This window comes from Calypte anna, chromosome 7, assembly GCF_003957555.1.
Source record: "Calypte anna isolate BGI_N300 chromosome 7, bCalAnn1_v1.p, whole genome shotgun sequence".
Lineage (NCBI taxonomy): Eukaryota > Metazoa > Chordata > Aves > Apodiformes > Trochilidae > Calypte > Calypte anna.
Window position 1 is genome coordinate 16185628 of NC_044253.1, and position 20078 is coordinate 16205705.

The 20078-nt window shown below is 46.6% G+C and overlaps 1 protein-coding gene across 1 annotated transcript in view; it reads right to left on the reverse strand.

Moving 5' to 3' along the window:
- CFAP65 (cilia and flagella associated protein 65) overlaps positions 1–19676 on the reverse strand; it is a 29997-nt gene extending 10321 nt beyond the window's left edge. Inside the window, exons 1-21 of the mRNA XM_030454319.1 lie at positions 19640–19676; positions 19000–19074; positions 18538–18689; positions 17753–17855; positions 16553–16719; positions 15032–15228; positions 14236–14381; positions 13205–13427; positions 12578–12843; positions 11886–12086; positions 11114–11476; positions 10395–10532; positions 9312–9557; positions 8724–8948; positions 7906–8058; positions 6870–7035; positions 6181–6309; positions 5090–5315; positions 4515–4643; positions 4071–4247; positions 3335–3401 (exon numbers count right to left, since the gene is read on the reverse strand). Of these exons, the coding sequence (XP_030310179.1) occupies positions 3335–3401; positions 4071–4247; positions 4515–4643; positions 5090–5315; positions 6181–6309; positions 6870–7035; positions 7906–8058; positions 8724–8948; positions 9312–9557; positions 10395–10532; positions 11114–11476; positions 11886–12086; positions 12578–12843; positions 13205–13427; positions 14236–14381; positions 15032–15228; positions 16553–16719; positions 17753–17855; positions 18538–18689; positions 19000–19074 (3549 nt within the window). The 5' untranslated portion in view covers positions 19640–19676. The remainder of the gene's footprint in view (positions 1–3334; positions 3402–4070; positions 4248–4514; positions 4644–5089; positions 5316–6180; positions 6310–6869; positions 7036–7905; positions 8059–8723; positions 8949–9311; positions 9558–10394; positions 10533–11113; positions 11477–11885; positions 12087–12577; positions 12844–13204; positions 13428–14235; positions 14382–15031; positions 15229–16552; positions 16720–17752; positions 17856–18537; positions 18690–18999; positions 19075–19639) is intronic.
- Between the last annotated feature and the right edge of the window lie 402 nt (positions 19677–20078).

Sequence of the window (20078 nt, forward strand, 5' to 3'; positions counted from 1 at the left end):
GTTCTAAGAATATGTCTAATAGTCCAAAAGCTACAAGAAGACCCTAGCTGAATTCTAAATGATCAGGGAATGATCAGAAGTACCCTGATAGAAGGGAGACTTAGAAAGCTATTTAATGGAAATGCACAGGATTCTGTGTTTTAAGAAGACTGCAATAAGCCTGAAGATGGTGATTTTCTGCAGGATCAGCCCAAAGTACCCCTGAGCTGTCTACCTAGAGACAGAGGCTGCAAAGCCATCACAGAGCTAGTAATGTCTCTGCATGGACCAAAGGGAGCTAAGTTGCAGTTCTCAATTGGCTAAGTGTAAAGCATGGCTATATTTCATATGCACATGCAGAAGATGGAGAGGATGTTTGTGATGGCGATGGATGCCTTGGACAGTAACCTGCAGGAGATACTGTATCAGCAGCTAAAAAAAGAGCAGAGAATGCCAATTCCTCCAAAACAACCTGTTCCAGTTCAGCTCCACAAGGAAAATGAGGAGGGAGAGACGACTAGAAATAGTCCTGACAAAGTTCCACATGGGATCTTTTCACATCACTATAGGAACATCCAGCCTCCTGAGGGCTTTAGCAAGTCAGATGATGTGAAGATAGAAGGACAAAAGCTGACACTTACAAACTGCAAAGGAAAAAGGGGTAGGAATCTTTCTGAGGTTTAGGAGTGAAACAACCATTTATTTCATCTGAGTTAAAAAGCCAGCTTGGATTCCACCAGACCACAGCAGCCAAGAAAAAAAGGTCACCAGTTTCCAGAGATACAGGATGCAATAATTAGAGAACTATCAGTCAAATGGAGAATAGTGAAGACCTGCTGCAATCAGTTCTCCTTCCAGAGTGCATAGACTTTATCTCACAGTTACGACTTTAGCCATGAGAGGACAGAGATGCCAGAATCACCCAGGAGGAGAGCTGCCTGGAGAAGATGTGCTGCAGGTGACAACATCTCACAATACCTAATTAGCAGCTATGATGTGAAGTGCAAACAGTTCCAATTTATACTGTGTGCTCAAGAATTCTCCACAGGATCCAGCCCTTCTCTCCATCAAGTTGTGGGAAGCAGTCTGCCTCATTCAGCAACACCTGCAGCTGTCTGGGCTTTTCGTACTAAAACTGCTGAGGGCAGCAGATTCTGTCTGGCCAAATTACCCTGGAGCTCTGAGAAAAAGGTCATAGCTCCACTCTTACAAGTCTGCTTTGGTAATGAGGCAAAGGATAACCTGGGAGAGCATGAAGCATTGGAAGGCTGTTTCCCTCCAGCACAAGGAAGTGGGTAGCACATAAATGCCAGAGAAGTTTCATCCTGTGGCCAAAAGAAGTTGCCAATGGGAAATCAGATTTTTTTTTTCAGAACACCTAGAAATCCAGTCATCTCAGGACTGAACGGCGGCCACTAAGTGGGGAAGAGAGAGTTCTGTTGGGAAAGCGGAGGTCAAAATCTGTTCACATGGGTATAGTCATCAGAGAGGTGAGTGTGGACCCCTCAAAAAATCCTGCATTTGCTTGCAGCTGGCTGACATCACCATTCTAAAGCCAGGAAATTTGCGGTTTTACAGAATGACCAAGCAATAACCCAGCCTGATGGTCTCCACCTTTGCTTACTGTTGCTTTCCCAAATTTCCAAAGCCTAACTTCTGGTCCACCATTATGGCATTTTAGTTCCTTGAGGTTAGCACATATCCTGTACATTTCATCAGATTCCCAGGTGAGAATCTGTTCAACCCTGGTTTGTGAGCTTGCTTAGAGCACTGTCTGCTTCAGGGACTGTCAGCTCTGTGTTCTTCATGCCATGACTGAGAGGAAAGAAGGCACAACTCCTTGATTTCCCTCACTGTGGAAGAAGGAGCCTCCTCCACTCCTACTTTCTGATACTAGCACTTCAGTACTGGCACTGTGTCCCTGCAGGTTGTGAACACCTGCAGCCTTCCATGTCTCTGGACCTCCAAGGCACCCAGGGGTCTTTTATCATTCCAAGCGCCTCCCATACTTTTTCAGCCTCTTCTGTAGTGATAGCATGAAAGAGGATGGTGGCATCTGGTAGCCACCAAAGCCACTGGCTATGTGGTAAAAGAGGTTATGTGCCCAATAGGCTTCTGGTGCTCCAAACCCTATTCCCTCACTGGCCAGCTGGTGGAATGATCACATCCACTCTCAGGATTGTGCCAGACAGGCAGAGCACAGGGAGTCTGTCCAAGAGCTTTGAGGGAAGGCACAGTTAAGCCACTGTTTGAACAGTTTGGTCAAAGGGTTGGATTTTCAGCTGACAACAGTCCTGAAAGAAAAGAAAAATAAAAGAGATGTGGGAACACAATGGTCTCATAGGAAACTTCAGAGACAGACAGGAAGGCTCAGCTGGGCATGAGCTGTGCCCGGCAGAGCACAAGGTGACTTTGACTCTAACTGACAGTCTGAGAGAGGGGGAGAGAAAGAAATTAGTTCCAAGCCTGAGGAAATGCTCAGGGAAAAAAAGACAACAGGTCAGATCTGGGATGCTCTAGCAAGCAGTGAAGCAGGAAGAATGAGTTGGAAGCATCTCCACTATTGGCAAGGAGAAATAAGTGGGTGGACAAAGGCATCAGGGCTGCAACGATAGCAGCCAACCTGTAATGCAGGGAGTAACTTCTGGACCTGGGGAAGCAGAAGCCTCTATAGCTCCAGAGCTGGAGGACGCTCTACCAACCAAACCTTTGCCAGCATGTGTATCTCCAAACTGCAGCCAGTGCTGGTGGTACTTTTGGAGAAAAGCACATTCCACGGGGGGCTTGAAGAGCATAGAAAGCTGATGAGATGGAGAGATTCAAGAAAGCTGCATATGAGAGAAGTGGGATGGTCTGCAGAGCTGAAATCTGAGATCAGCGCATGGAAGAACTCACAGTGAAGCAGATGAAATTCAGGGAAGTGAGCTGACAAATCCTATCCATGAGATATACTTCAGTGTGGAAAGCATGCAGGAACTGTAAAACCCTGAAAGGCTGTTTTGGACTTGAAGTTTGTTTGAAGAGGACGCAATTCTGCACTAACACCACCAATAAAATTAAAATATTAATAATAGCAATTAAAAATATTCTCTTGATGTGTAAACCAGTAGATGCTACATGGAAGAGCCATTTAAACCAGTGCACTGCTACATCACACTGTTCTGGAACCACAGATTTGTCAGGATGTTGGTTTGATGTCTCTGCTTCGTCCTGTGCTCCTCACTGGCCAGCAGAGATTCCAGGGGAAGGTCACAGTCCCCTGTGTGCCATGCATCTTCTGGGGTAAAGACCTCATCATTCAATCCCTACCTGCTGCTGCTCTGCAAATGGAAGCAAGAAACAACTGCTACCTTACCAAAATCTCATGGCTGTAGGAAACCTTCAACAGGACAGGGAGGTGGTCGGTGCCAATGAAATCATGTCTAGCAGTGCAAGAGGAGGGAGAGAGGAAAAAATTAGAAACCAACCTTGTGCCCAGGGTTGCACAGTACATTAGAGACAATTCACTTCCCAACTAAAGAGTCACTGTTGTGTAAAGGGCCACTGAGAGAGGGAGGGGGACAGTTGTGTTTGGATGGGAATGACTGATACAATGTTGACTTTAGTCATATGCCAATTTAGGGACCCAAGTTTTTATGCCAAATTCATCTGAAATGCCAGTGCTTCTCAGATCAGGTCTGCTGTGAAACAGGATGTGTTCAGCTTTCTTCACACCCTCCACAGGCACACAAGAACTAGTAATTATAGCAAAGAACAAAAATAAGAACAACATTGTATTGTCCAAAACACAGAAATCTTGCACAGCATCTTGCTTGTCTCCCCAGCTGAAGGGAGAGCAGTGTCCCCAGCATGTCATGCTCCAGGCCTCTTGCCCTACAGTGTTAAAGCACATTAGCAATGTAGCCCTGAGAGGAACAAGCTTTGTGGGGTCCAGAAGCTGGACATACTCAAGTACTTCTTAGTTGCCCAACCTCTGCCGGGAAGGGGCATATGAAGGAAAAGAATCCAGCACGAAAACAGAGGGGACTGATGGATGGCATGTGCTGTCATGCATGCGCATGAGATCCTGAAGGACAGGTACTCAGTGTCACCTGTGTGAGAGCTGGACTGATTCCTCCTGTCCTGGAAGAAGTTTCCCTGACTTTGGAGAAAGGCTGAAGAGCTGGTTATCCTGAATTCTTAGCTGGTGCAGTTCCTGGGGGCTAAACTCAGCATCCTCTGCCCAGTGCTCCATGTCTATCTTCTGGTCAGAAGGAAACAAGAAGGCCCTAGGGAACCAGTCAGCTGGTCAGCAACAGACACACACAACCTGCTGGTGGACACATCATGCTTCATCAGGTCTGATCTGCAGAAATGTCTTCCACCTCTTGCTTCCATCTCCACTCAAACCCACCAACAGATCTCAGTCACAGCTCCATAAAACAGACCACACCTACAAAATCCACCCTATTAATTTGCAAACATGTCACGTTCCCTGTAAGTATTTCCATGACAGACACCAGAAAAAAGGCCAAGCTCCAGTAAGCACCACTTACCACTCCACAGGCACCACACCCTTGTTGGCCAGCTGGAGCATCACCAGGGTAGGCTCTGAGCCAATAGGGGCAGCCCCAAAGTCAAAGTCCAGCAGGAGAGGGGTATACACTGGAGGGATCAAGCTTGTGCTGGTCATGGGAGAGAAAGAAGAGATTACATTGAGACAAGAGGAATGATTAGCAGGGCATGACAGGAGATAGGGTCCTTCTGCACTGGCTCTCTTCCATACAATTCTTCTCTGACCTTATGTTGTTGGCCCTTTGGCTGTAAGAAAGGCCTTCGGATTTTAGCTGGTTTTTACATATGCCTAATGAGAGTGAGTGCCATATATGGAAGCTCTGAGAATCCTGCTTAGCTGAGGCCTCTTTTTGGCTCCTTGGTACAAGGAAGTCACTAACATACTGGAGCAGGTCCAGCAGAGAGTTGTCAAGATGGCTAAGCATGAGAACATATTTACAAGGAGCAACTGAAAGACCTGGGTTTGTTCAGCTGCAAATCAAGACAATGACCACAGAATCTTTGTCTGGCTTGTGTGAGGGTCTGAAAGATACTTTGAGCCACCTCCTTGTCTCACCTGTGCCTTGTGGGAACTCTGTAGGTGAGCTGGCTGGGAGTTGGATCTTGCTCCAAGTATTTATTCAGTGTATCTAATGAAAAAAGCCTCCAGAGATGCAACTTGCTGATACCACTGGCACTCCCTGATGAACAGGCATCTGTGATGCAGAGTGTTGGGTAGACCCCTGATGCTATGATGCAGCAGAGGGACTGCTGCTCCTCTTTTGTGCTTGCAAGATCTGTAGCTTGGGAGAGAAAACCACCAAAAAGTACTCATGCACTACTAGGGAGCAGCTATCTAGGATGACAAAATGGAGAGAGACACTACCCTGACCAAAGAAAGAACAAGACGTGTACAAAGTCTTTTTATTGGCATCTTCTGAAAACCTCTAAACCACTGACTTCTAGTTCTACCTTAACACCTGCATTTAGATGTCACCAAAAGACTAAGAATGTGGTGCTTTTAAGCAGCGTGTTTACAGTTTAGTTCTGCACTATGTGAAACCCTCCATTTTTATTTAAGCCTACAGCCCAGACATTTTATGAAGTACCCCTTGTTTTCACACTCAAAAAGTCATTGAATGGTCTTGTCTCTTCCATAAAATTCATACGGCAATTCAGTACTTTCCAAGCTGGAAACTCCTTATTTAACTAATCTTTTCTTGTTCAAATCCCATTCCCCACTTCTGAACATCCCTGTTGCCCCTCTTCATGCCTTTTCTTGTTCAGCTGCATTCTTTCTCATATGGGGATTAATCCAGATCTGCAAAAAAGATCCCAGCTGCAGAGGACTAGTTGCATGAAGCTCTCAGAATAGGTTTCAGAGCACATTGTAAAAGGCCACCATCATGCAGAAGAGCAGGGAAACTTGTGACTACAGCAGCAGGAAGTCTGGAAGTCTCCCTGTCTGTTTCTAATGGCTCAATCATATCTAACACCAAAAGGTGCAGCAAAAAGGAGACAGCACATAGAACCTGGTTCTGGTGAACTGCTCAGTTCAGAGATTTCTTCAGGCAGAACTAATGCACTGGGATCTGGGCAGCTCAGCCCATTATGGCACAGTCTGCTTGGTTGGGAGGGAATGGTTTTCCCAGAACACCCACTTCTTACCTGTGGGGGTGCAGATAGCATATTTGATTAACCAGGTGTAATGCAGCCGACGGACTAGCTTGACTGTTACTTGGACCAAAGATTTTGACCTTGCAGGAATTGTCCCTCTGGAGTGTTCCAGCTCTAGAGCTGTAGAAGAAATGTGATAGTATGAGCTCTTGGCATCACTGCTCTCGTACACCACAAGAGTATTCTGCCAGCACACAGTTCCCCCAGCATACCTTCAGTGAAGGTACTACCCCCCATATACCTAATCATTAGGAACAGCTTCAGTTACTGAAGGTGGGATTCCCAGACTACAACTGTAGACAGCTCCATGGGAGTACCCAGCTGGCCTCTGGCAAAGAGCAGGGAGCTTCTCCAGAGGAGGTACTCTAGAAAGGCAGCTAAACTGATTGTGCTCCATCATTTCTTCTGGGAAGCTCCTTCTCTGCTGGGAAATTGCATCTTATTTCAAGGTGCAAACTGACCTAACTTCAATTGTCAGGCTTCAAATTAAGCTTTTTCCAGCAAGATACAAGAGTCACCTGTAGCAAATCCTTAAACCAAGAAGCAGACAGTTTAAGGTGCTTAAGAGAATCAATGCAAGCTAGCCAGCCAGCAGCCCAACCTGCGAGTTATGCCACAACAATTTTTCAGAAAAGAGGGGAAGGCCAAGGTCCCATCCCATGCTAATTCTCTTACAGTACCCAGTGGATCACTGTGGACCTCCTCAGGGTCACAAAGCCCAGTGATGTGTTGTTCCACGCTGAGGATGTACTTTAGAGAACAGATCCCATCATTTAGCAGTACAATGCTGCAGCTTTGCAGGTCACCAACAATGACATTTCCAAGATCCAAGTGCTCCTTTTGTGCCTGGAATTCAAACCCACCATGCAAAGGTCACTTTTACACACTAAGAGTAGCAGTTGAGTGCAGCCAACACTTATCTCACCACATCCTGAACCCTTGGCAATAACAGTGCAGTGCAAAGTTGGGTACCACTTGTCATACCCTGGACAATATTGGAACAGGGCTACAAGGGGCTCAGTCCCACCTCCAAAAAGCTCTCTCCCATTGTTATTTGGGCTGCTGGATGAGGTGAGGCAGCGCATTCAGGACACTAGCTGGTCAGATGCACCTGAGATAAGTTTGCTGATCGCTCTGTAACTGCATTAGAAGTCCCCCTCTCTTTTGACTAGGCATCCACTTGCATGCAATTTATAGTTAATAAACTCCTCTAAGACATTACTACCCATCATTCCAATGTGATCAACACTGGGCAATGACTTACAAAGTATTATTTTATTTAGTTCTTGTTCCTTAAGAAACATGCCTGAAAATGAAGATGCCTGCACAGATCTGCAGATAATAGGAGGGCAGCCTGATGGATGAGTGTTGATGACACTGCTTTGACAGTCATCTCCACTACACTTAGAAATGGGGCTGGCAGAAGAATAAATGGAGAAAACAGAATCAAAGGAGAGAGCTGGAGGTCCCAAGGAGCCAAAACACTTGCTCACTTCAGCCTGGAACAGAGGAGCTGAGAGTGATTCCAAGGGATTTGGATAGGTCATATTTGAATTGGCAGGACATTTATATAATGCTATTGCCATCAGGTTACCAGAGTCAGCTTTGTCATCTCCACCAAGAGCAGTATCTGCAGAATTTGAAGAAAGGGGAAGACCAAGAGCCCCATCCCAAACCCAAATCCCTCCTTTTAGCCAGTGGGTCCCAGTTCCTTACCCTGATGACGCCCAACACCCCCTCTCCAACAATCCGTAAGGCATAACGGGCACCTTTAGGAGACACAGGGTCTGGGTTTTTCCTCCTCACAAAAACCAAAGCACGCAGCAGATACTTGATCTCCTTGTCAGGAGTAAAAGTCCACTCCTGAGCCTGTAATCACAGCAGGGAAGGAGAACACTCACAGGAGCTTCAGACCAGAGCCAAGCATATGCACCACAATAGCTACATTCAATGCACAACCTCCTCCCCTGTTACAGTTAACCTAGTCCTCTAAAGGCAGCTCCAGACACCCTCACTTCAATCTGCCTCTATCTTTGTCTGTGTCAGAGGGAATACACATTCAGATATTCACAGCTAGGCCATGGAGATATGCTAGTCCTCACTACTCTCAAAAGGCACCCAAGGAATTCAGTAGAAATTTAGAACTTGAATTTACAGGCAGGAGAACAGAAGAGCATCATAAACCTTCTCGTGCTTGTATTTTTCCTCCATCTATTAACATCTCCTGGTGCACAACAAACTTGCTGCTGTGTTAATGCCCAGTTTCATCCAGGGTGTCATTATCAAGTGCCTGTTTATGATGCATGTGGGCCTGTACTCAAGGAACGTGTCATCCATTGTGTTTGTCCAAATCCACATCATGGGAACTAGCACAGATGCAGATGCTGGCTAGCAACCCATGATAAGACACTGACTAGAATTCTCCAACTTTGGCATTAATGACCAAATGATTGGCACCCCTCCCATTTCTGCTTCAAATGTTCCACAGCTCTGTTGCAGAGAGCAAAATAAACTTTGGTAGAACTTGGACTTACCATGGCTTCATAGGGCTGGAGGATCCCTGTAGGGGGCCTGACAGACAGGATCTTGCTGTCAGATTGATGGATCTTCCATGTGAAAATCATGGGTAGCCTTGTGCAGTTTTTTATGGTATACATTTGTTTACAAGAGGAACCTACATAGACAGGCTTGAAGTATAGATTTCCACCACCTTCTAAGAGTAAAAGAAGGGACTCCCCACAGCTCTGGAGAGTGATCTCCTGTGGAATGAAGGAAAAAGTAAAAAACATTAGATAGAAGTCTCAGCTAACTCTGGAAAAACCTTACAAAGATGTAGTTCCTTCAAAGACAGAAGCCAGAACAAACTTGGTCTGAAGGAGGAAAAGGGCTCTTAGCATAGTTCAGTGTATTACAGGAGATGGAAACCCAAAGGAACAAGGGGTATGTGATGTCTGGCTGCAGTGTTGTCCCACCTTAAATATTGAAAATATTCTCTCATTTCTATTTCCAGTAGGAAAATAACAAAATAACCATTAGGAGATATAACACGGGTCAGATTCTAAGTCACTGTGAAAAGGAAAGACTACAAGGGAACAAAGTATCTTCTACTTCTATCTCTCTACCTTGGTGTATCCAGGACAAGAGTTCAGCTGCAAAGGCAGGACATGCTGCTGCGAGATTGTGTTAAGTGGGTGAGTGGAGAGATAGAAAATCTGGTGGCATCGTGGAACGATGTGGCCTGAGCAGGGTTTGACCAAAACTGATGGACAGGCAGCTTGGTTGACACTGAAGGTTATTGGAGAGGTGCCAGTGTTCAAGAGCAGCATACTGCAGTAGGTATCAGTGTCAGGAGCCACAGGAGGAAAATCCTGGTGGAGACAAGCAAGGAGCTGTTTGCACTAGGTTTAGAAAACCAGCTCAAAGAAAAAGCTTTCACTGCATTACGCACTGGAGGCTGTGTAACTGCTTCTCTTCATGGTAATAAATCACCCAAGGACATACAAGTTCTAGTTTTTCCCTTCCCACAGTGGTCCTCATCTTTCATACGCTCATGGGACTAATGAGGCTACTTTCAATTATGTGATGTTTTCTGTTCATCCAATAATTGAGCTACTTTCTGGAGCCTGCAGTCTCTGCAGTTTCAGCAAACTGGAATTTAATCCAGCTCATGCTTATCAGATGCAGGCTGCATGTCCAGAACTAGCTGAGAAATTTTTCTAAGAATTTCTCAAGACTATTCTTACTTCCCAGGATCAGATCTCACTTTAGTCATAAGAATAATACTTTCTTGTGCTACAGAATCAACAGGGACAGTCAGAGAAACTTCTGCAACCACTTCTCTTCTGTAAGTGTGGACTCTGTGTGCTGCTCTCCATTTGCTTAAGTGCATGCACAGTGCCTGAGCCTTCTGGGAGGGAACTAAGCACCTTTGTCAGTGCCTATGTACACTTAAGCAGGAAGGAAGGAGATCCCAACAGCTTTCTTCTCAGAGGTAATGGTGTGGTCAGTGCAATCTGCCAAATTGGAGGCTGAGAAGCTAATGCAGGAGAGATAGTATCCTATCCCTGTACCAAATCAGGTGTCTTCACACCATCAGAAGCCACCTAAGCCATATCTCAGGATGGTACAATGGGAGACAAGGTAAAGTCTTCAGAGGTAAACACTGAATGCCTCTGCAAAGATCCAAATGTGAACCATTTACACACCTTGGGGACATCCAGGACATACTGTGGGATAAGGTGCTCCTTTTCTGCTTCATATGTGTGTGCTCTCAGCCTGACAGTCAGGCACCAGGATGGACAGATGGTGGCATCCTTCTTGATGTTGTCATAGTGTGACAGCACCTGCAGGCATGCGAGGGACAGAACAGAGTGCACAAAGGGAGTGTAGCAAGGGGCCTTCAAGTACGTGTGTCAAAACATGCAGCAGTTTGTTCTGGGGATGTGACTCCCACATCATATGGAAGGAGAGGCTGCAGTGATGTACAGTGCCCTCAAGAGCTTTACTTGTGGAGGGCCAGACACAAAAAACAAGCTACTGTCCATCACTCAGAACACAATTATCCTAGTGCAGGCTCCCATCTATGCTAACAGTGTAGCAATTCACAGTAATTCCTCCTTCAGTGGGGTGTACATTACTTCTACTGGGAGTAAGAGCAAGTATAACTGTCCATATGCATAAGCTGTGGCTTTTTTGCTGATTTATCTTTGCCAAGACACAGGTGAAGGAGAAATTTTAACCTATTAGTATACCAAAACAGTAGTCAAAGGAGTCAGGAAAAATGCCAGTTTGCCAAACTCAAGATAAGAGGTTCTATTAGAATTTGAACTCCCCCAGAAACCTTTAGCCTGCAGCCTCTTGTCATGTCTTTTCTGGAAGACATGGAAGACTAGGATCATGTCTGATCCTAGTAATTGCTACTAACCTTGTAGAAGGCAAAACCTTCCAGCTCCGCTGCATAGTGACTGTTGAGCTGAGTGGGCTGGAAAAGGACACGAAAGGCTGAAGACTTCAAAGGTGGGATATCCCAGATTTCTGGGCTCACTCGGAAGGCACTGCTGTGGCTCAGAGTCCAGGCAACAGTGATCTTTCCTTTGGTGTGGTTGGTCACACAGAGAGGAAGTGGTTCTACCTTGTGGAGTGGCACGCAGCAACCAAAATCATGCTCAGTAGGGCTGACACTAACATGAGGGGGAAACAAGGCCAGGTCACTGCTTACAGCATTGTAGAAATACTCAGTCATGGAGTTGGCTTCAAAGTATTCCTTGGTTTGCTTGTCCTTTGGGATCTAAAAGATGGAAACATCTCCGTGTCAGCAGGAAAAGCGTGCCTGTGGGAGACACAAGGCACTACAGTCCTGATTGCTTTCATGAGCAAGATGCACTTCAGTAGTGCAGTTCCCAGGACAGATCAAAGCCTAGGCTTCAAGGAGGGTCCTGTTTGTAAGGCAGTCATCAATCTGAAGCTACATGAGGCAAAAGAAGACTGTCATGAGTCAGCTAAAGCCAGAAAGTTGCTTAGTGGCTGAGCTTGGGTAAGACTCAATCAACATAGATAATGATGGTTTGTGCTGGTAACATTCACAGCAGAAATACTAAATCAATCAGTCTAACCAAGTCCTTCTAGATCAGTCTAGACTGCGCAAAAGAACCCCAGCATCTGCAGAGAAGATTGATTGCAGGAAGGACAGCTCATACCTTGGGGGCCAGCATGAGGGCTCCCTTTTCATCCACCTGCAACTTTCCATCCTTCAGCATCTCAGTCAAAATATCAGGGGGGTATAAGGTCAGTTCCCTCACCATGTTGGTTCGGTACCAGGAGAGGTGTTTTGCCTGCAGGATGGCTGGCTTAGCTGTGTCTGAATGGCAGGTACCAAAAAAGTCCACATACAAGGGTTCCTGGATAAACATCAGAAAGGATTATAAGAAATAAACTGCCCTCCTGTGATTGATTGCTTTGAGAGTTATAGCATCCTAATACCTCACTTCCAAAACCATGCCCAGGAAAAGCTTAGTATCTGCAATGTTAAGCTGCCATTTACTTTGTATCTTGATGCAGCTCAATAATTTTCTTGAAACTGAAGTGAAAGTTGAAGGGTCTCAGTGCACAGCTGTACAGCTAAATTTCCCTCAGGTACCTAAATGGACAGCAGCCACTGAGACTGAACCTCACCCTACCCATAGGCATTACTGCCTGTCCACATCAGGTGCTGATAGGAACCTGTATCATGGAGATTCTGCTCAACAACAGCCCAGGACAGCTATCAATGAAAATGCAGTGAGAACAGATTTCTGGGGGCTACCAAGTGAGAGCGGCAAGGCAAGGGGAGATACATTGGAAGATACCTCTGAGCTATCACAGCAATGAAACGACCTTTTGGGTCTCATACCTGATGGTGGACAAGACATGCCACTCTGCGGTGGTAGATGATGGGGTGAGTAGGTCCAAAGATCACCTTCAGAGCTATTGTTGTTGTGCCTTCCAATACACCACAGGGGCGATCCAAGGAGAAGACGCTCCCTCTGACATCAATATCAAATTGGTAATAGGCTGGGACATCTGAGTGGTTGCTGATTTTCAGAGTTTGCATCAAACTTTCTCCAAGATTGATCCAGCCAAAGTTCACAGAATATTGGTGCAGGCACACCAAAGGACCTAGCATGACAACAGGCAAGACAGATCCTGGACTTGGCATAACTGTTTTTTGCAACATATCAAAAGCTACTGTCACACTTAACTGATCTTCCTAAATCAGAATCATCTCACCAGCAAAACCACCAGTCCTAGCAAACAGCTGGACATTCACTTCTAATAGTTCCACATCTGTCTAAAGCAAGTATAAACTCCAAGAGAGCAGAATAAACCCCAAGAAAGCAGAGACAGTTTGGATACCAGCAGAAGATAAGTCTATGACTAAGGGCTGTGACAGTCCCTAATCTTTCCTCAAGCACTAGCACTGATCCTACAGTGCTAAGAAAAAGGCAGGGAGAAGGAGGGAAAGGTATTGCTCTGGTACCTTTACATGAGCCAACCACCTTCAGGACAGTCTGCAGGAGGCATCCAGCAGATGTGACAGTGAAATAATCAGTACTATGCTTTCCTACAGTCTGCGGATGAAATTGTATGCTCAAGACCAGCTTCCCATTGGCAGGGACAACACCTTTGGACACATCACAGGAGAAAACACTATCTCGAAGGCAAGGATCTTTTGCTCTTTCTATCCTACAAGGTGCATCAACCTGCAAGCAGAAAACAAATAAGTTAACAAAAGAGCCAACAGGAGCTGGGATAGTTCTGAATTCAGGACACTAATCAGTGAAGAACCGCAGTTTTCAGCAGAGCTGAACACCACCAAGAACTTCAAGGACACTGCAGCCCAGCACAGAAATACTGTGCAAACTTCTGCAACCCTGTCCTGCTGGGTCAGTGCTGGCAACAAGCTCTCACCATATTCTCAGGTGACAGTGGGCTGCAAAAAAATGTCCTGGTGATCTACAGGGTTAGTGTCCCTCCTGGAAGGGGGAGGATGGCTGCAGGTGTCCCCAGGGCCAAAGTACCCTAAGTGACTGCTGTGACCAGGATGAGGTACAGGCAGACAACTTATTTTTCTCCATCTACAGTTCCACTGTGCCTAGGGATTTTCTTTCCACAAAAAACAAAACTGGTGCTCTGACACCTTCCTCGAGCTCTGTAGAGAAGGCCTGGACACATGCACACCAATTGGAGACTCTCACAGCTGCCATGCAGGACTGATGGGCTTGTCCAGGGTGAGCAGGAGAGCTGCAGAATGTTGACACCAGTGACTGCCTAATCTGGACCATGCACAGTGGGAGGAAGGTAGGAACCATGCTCCAAGTGGATGAGTTGCTAGCACTGTAGCTGCAATGGTGAATGGCCATGGTTGGTAGGGGAAGGTTCATAATCTTTTTAATTCACATTCCCACTGGTGTTATTTTCACAGTAGTGAGGGAGATACTCAAGACCACATATCTGGAAATGTGCCAGCATGCCAGCTTCTCACAAGAAGTAGCCTCCCTCTCCACATACCATAGACATGTTGATGATTTCTACACGTTTCTCCACAGTTGTCCCCACTGGCACTGATCCAAAGCACAGCACATCCTGAAACTTTCCAGGCTGTGGACCTCCATACTCCTCCCCTGTCACGTTCACCTGCAGGTACGGGTATTTTGCTGTTAAAGAGAACAATATACTGGGTTAAGAAAGAGAAGTGGAATCTCCATCTTTGGATATTCAACGTTCAACTGGACAAGCCTCTGAACAACTTCGGGTAACTCTGAAGTTGGATCTAGCTTCACAGTTGGTACTGCTTTGAACCAAATACCTTTTGGTATTATTAGCCATAATTTTCTAACACTACTCAGAGCAACATTTTTTGTTCGTTAGCGGCCATACAAGACACTTCAGACAAGGACTTGCTAATGAAACCTTCGTTTATTCTAGCTTGCATCTAGAAAGCTGTATAAATTTTCCTCTGTCTCTCTGTCTAGCGAGGACAGGAGAGACTGAGTGGAGTAAACACCAGGAGAATCTGGAAGTTTTGCTAATGAACTCCTCACATTTCTTCCTTTGTGTCAACTTAACCAGGCTCCAGAAATGCTGGTTTGGCTATCATATGCCCATGTCTCTTTAGATCACACTTCTAAATTGACATAAGTCCATCAGAGAATTTCACAGGCTGCTTTCAAACCATGGGATTCACTTGCTCATCAACGGGTTGAGCCAACTGTGGAACAGCCTCAGAGCACAGCACCTCCATGTAGCCTTCCACAGTTAGGGATATTGCAAACTTCTTTGAATGTTAAATGAACGAAAGACTCACCCAGGGCTTTTAGCTGGATAGTCCTTTTTTGTTTCTCATCTCCAAATGAGCACGTTGCTGCCACATCATACATCACAGCCACCTTGGGTTGGAATAATACCTTGACCATGCACTCAGCACCTGGATCCAGCCTGCAGCAGTCAGGAATCATGCTGAAAGGGCTTGGTGTCTCCCAGGCAAACACAGTAGCAAGATCACTAGGAAATGGAACAAATGGACCCTTCGCTGTCTGTGCAGTCATATAGGGAGGACCTTTCCTGATGGGTTATTCAGTTAGGATTTGAAGCAACCAATGTTGAATGGCAGAATTCCTAATGCTTGTGGCCAGATATGTGATGCTAGGAAAAGATTTGACTCTAGCCTCTGAAAATCCTCTGATCACACTTTGATAACTCTTAGCTATTTAAATGTAAAACATTTATTAATGGCCATAAAATTTCTCAGTTCCATCATGTAATAGCAAACAAATCAACTCCAGAGTAAAGTATTTGCTTTTCCTGTATCTAACTTTGTGGTTACTTAATTCCAAAAGAACATTTGCTCTTCTGTTATATGCCCAGGTGAGAAGATATGACTAAACTGTTTTCCTAATACCTCATTCAGCTCTCCAGAACTCTCTTAGCTTGCTTGATTTGTGCAAAGAACATGACATGCCATTAGCTTTTTATATTTTATCGATTCTAAGCTGTGTTTTACTTACCATCCATATCCTTCACCACCCTGGACCTCAGTCAACACAACAGATTTCTCTAAGGGAAGAATGAACCACTTGAAATAGTTTCTGGCTGATACTTTGCTCTGCTTAAGGTACATGTGGCCTCTGTCCTTTCCACCTTCCATCCACATTAGCCGGCTGCTTTGGGGAGCACAAGCCTTTTTCCAATCTTAGTAAAGATTGTTTTGCTCTCACTGTGAATGGTCAGAAGCACACCCCCTCCCTGCAACAGAATACTGCTACTGCTTTGGACAGCTCCAGGGACATAAGATCAGGCACTGGAGAGACACTCCAATTTCTGTATTCCCTGCCTCCAAATCAAAGAAGACAGCTCTAGCATTGGCAACTCTGCTACCACCCCTGTGGTATCCCTGTGCCAAGGGAGGAGAGGCCAAGTCACAGAAAGTCTAAAATGTTTCCAGATGGCAGCTCACTCCTTCTTGCTCATGCTGGGCAGTCTGCCTTTGATTATGTAGAAGCCCAGGCCTCTGCTGCCGATGTGGGATGTTCCCATTGGGACACTATGCTGGTCCCCAGCTACATCCTGTGCATGACTGGTTCTAAGGTTATGCTGAAATAGACAGATGTGTGGTGCCAAGGCGTGCCCACAGTAGCACAACAATCTGACCTGTACTACCATTTCTGATGCCTTCTCTGCTGTCATCTCAGAGCACTTAGAAATCTGCTGCCTGTTAAGGCAGGCAGCAGAGCAAATGACAACTGAAATGAGCAGCTTCATTGGAGAGTCCAAGATGGTTTCAAAATACCTAACAAAATAACAGTCCGCCCAACCAGGTCTCACTCACCCAATGTTTCGCACAGGGAATGTTGTCTCCGTGGCATTGTGGACAGCACAGGTGGGCAACTGGACAGCAGCTGGGAAGGACAGACAGACACGTGGAAGCGTAGCATGCAGGGAGACAGAGAACTCACCCTCAGCCTTCTTAAAGCAGATGCTGTCTTCATACTCCTTCTGCACAGAAAAGCAAGGGGAGACAGCAGTTAGATGGGATCCCTCTTGCAGGTACTGCAGCTCCACCCATGAACACCCATCAGCCTCACCTCTGCAAGAGCATTGATGAAAAAAACATCAGTGACAGAGGCACAAAGGAGGGCATCTGTGCAGGACAGACAACATATGAAGCATTCAGAAAAGGTTGAGTGGGGTACTCAGGCATACTCCTCACTCTGTCAGGGAACGATAAAACACCCTCAAGAGAGAGCAGCTGAAGACCACACTTTTTTCACCTGATTTGTTTTGATGCAGATGGATTTGTTTTAGCGTTTTCAAGATCCCAATTAAGCTTAACTGAAGCACGTACAACCTCTACTTGAGCTCCACGGGCATATAAATATCAGTCTTTGATTAAATGCTTTGTTATCTAGAGGCCTAAGTGGAGAATGCACAACTTGAAGATGCAGTGTTGGCAGCACTGGTACAAATAGCCTCAGGACATCTGCTAAGGAGCTAAGATATAAGGAATTGCAAGATACATGTTTTTCATGCTCCAAATTCATCACCTCTCCTGAGTACCACATATCCAAGCAAGGAGAAAGCTTGGGCAGTGCAGCACAATCCTTTCTCTCTCCAAGAAAAGAGCCTTCTGCATTAGTGATTCATATGGTGCAGACAAACTATTAACTGGAAACAGAACAAGGCCAGCAGCTTATTTCTTAAAGGGAACACTGAACAGTCCTCAGAAAGCCATTATATTAAGAGAGCCAGGTACTGGGACTGTGGAAAACTAGGAATGTTTTTTGTGAGTTTCTTTCTCATAACTATTGGCAAACTCTGCAGAGAATTCAGGGGTTTGGGCTCCCTCAGATGATGGGGATGTGGGGACAGCGGGAAGGCCATGCTGCCCAGTCTTTCTATGCTAGAGCCTTCCCTAAGGACAGATGAATTCAGGTGAAAATGGAGCAGAAAGGACAAGAGAGGCAGAGGCCCACTGCTCTCCTGGAAGCCGGCATGAGCACTGAGAGCAGTTTTTATGCTGTCACTTTACCTTTTCAGTGGGCCGGAAAACGATGGGCAGACTTAAGGAGATACCAGGGCTCAGAGTGATTGGCTGTGGGAAAACAGTGAAGAAGAATTGCGTGGAAGGACACCTAGATAATGAAATGAAAACAAGAGATTTTTGTCTGAAGGCATATAGCTGTTATTAAGTTAGACAGGAGAAAAACAGAATAAAGAATCAAAATCTCCAGACCCCACAATTAGAAGCACTTTACACACCTGACCCAAAGGTACCTTGTTAGCATATTAGCAGAAACAGGAAGAACCCAGGTGTCCTGAAAACCTGTTCCCAGTTCTAAGTACTTTTCCCTTCCTTGAACAGTATTTTACATTCCCAAGCCATGCAGCATGAGAAAAATACATTTGGCAGAAACTTTTGAGTTTCTGAGTAGAGAGGATCGCAAAGAGTGCTGGAGTGGCTCAACATATAATGGGACTCCTGGGAGCAATGGTTTTAGGACACACTAGTGACTAGCTGGCATACATCCACAATTAAAATCTCACTAGACTGGAAATGCCTCACAGACAGAAGTATCAGCAAAATAGAATTTTTTAAAAGGCACTTCATTTAAAATAACTCCTGCCAAGAAAAAGGGCTGTGCATCTGAATTAACAGGTTTCTGTCCCGCTATGTAAGTGTGCATGTGCTGCCTCCAGCAACACAGACCAAGGGGAGAGAGGGTAGATGAATCCAGGGAAAGGTGCTAATGTGACTGATATGGGACAGATGAAGATGCAGTGAGAGTATGAAGCAGAAATAAACTTCCCACGCACCTGTAGCTCAGCTTCTGGGTTTTCTCATGGACATTTTTCAAGATCAGGTGTTTGATCATCTCTTTCCCAAGTTCCCAGCCATGCCACCTGAGTGTTTCAGCCACCTCAATGCCCCAGAATACTGCTTTCTTCTTTGCGTTTCTTGCAGACAGCTTAAGGAATGAGGACATCAGCAGTTTGTGAGGGGGTGAGGAGAAATTACTCTTAACAGCTATTTCTCTATGCTGAAAGTGCCTGACTCTGGCAAAGAACGAGAGGAGCCACCCTGCGGCAAAGATTGAGGAATCACCAAAAGGCCTGCTACAGGAACCCAGAGAGGACACCTCCTGGCCACAGCCCAAACAACAGATACTAAAGGATGTCACGAACAAGGCAAGCACAGGCTCAAGGGGTTTTGTTTTTCTCCTCTCCCTGCACTGCCAGTAAGTCCACGACAATGGCACTCTTTGGTTCTTCACTCACCCTCCTGACACAGACACTGGAGGGTTGCTGACCAGAGTCAGAGTTTTGGGGCTTGGCCTGGATCTCGGCAAGCATCTGAAAAAACAGAGCAAAAAGTTCTCACACACACTGCTCCCACAGTCTTTGCTGCCAAGATGTGGGCAATCCCCGGGACCACACAACCCCTCCTCAGGTTCAGGGTGTCACACCTCCCTGCAGTGTCCCCAGTAGTGACCCCATTTCACCAGCCAAGTCCAGCCCACTCCACAGATCACGTTGTCCCCAGGCTGCTACAGCTGTGTGCACAGCAGCCCCCTTGGCACAACCCGTGATCCCCACCTCACCTACAGCTCAGCCCCGAGTAACAAGAGTTCTCCTTGGGCCTTTATAGAACAGCCCACTCTAGCCCTGCAGAGCCCAGCATACCAAAGCCCGCCCCTGCAGCCTTGCCTGGCCCCCCACACTCCTACACGGAGAACTGTGGCACAGTCCTCCCTCAGGCAGCCTGTCCAGCTCCGTCAGGAACGGGCTGGTCCTTGTAACCCGGCCTGGCCTCGGAGAAGAGACTGGCCTCCTGCCACCGCCTCCCCCCCGGGTCCCTCAAGCCCTGCCCGGCTCCCCATAGCACAGCCTGGAGTGACCCCTGAAAGCTCGGGGCCACCTCGGATGCCCTCAGGGCCCAACAGGTCCCGGTCACCGGGGTTAAGCGACATGAGCCCACGGCAGTGTTGCTACGGAGACCGAACGCGGCGGCGGCGTTGTCTCCGGAGGAACGACGGCGGCCGCCTCGGGTCAATCCGCGCTGCCTGGTCAATCCTGGCGGCCGCCAGGGGGCAGCAAAGGGGCGCGCAGAGAGTGGAGGTGGCGGGGTCCGGGGGGGGGGAGAGTGAGTAGGGGGGGGATGCAGGGCGGAGATGGGGAGTTCTCAGGGGTGCAGGGGAGTGGTGAGGGGATGCAGGGGGGAGACGGCAGTGTGCAGGAGGAGATGGGCACCGGGGGAAGATGGACTAGCTCAGGGGCAGGGAGATGGAGGGAGGTCGGTGGCAGATGGAGGGGTGAGGTGAGACGTGATGAAGATGGATATAGGAGAGGGAGACAGG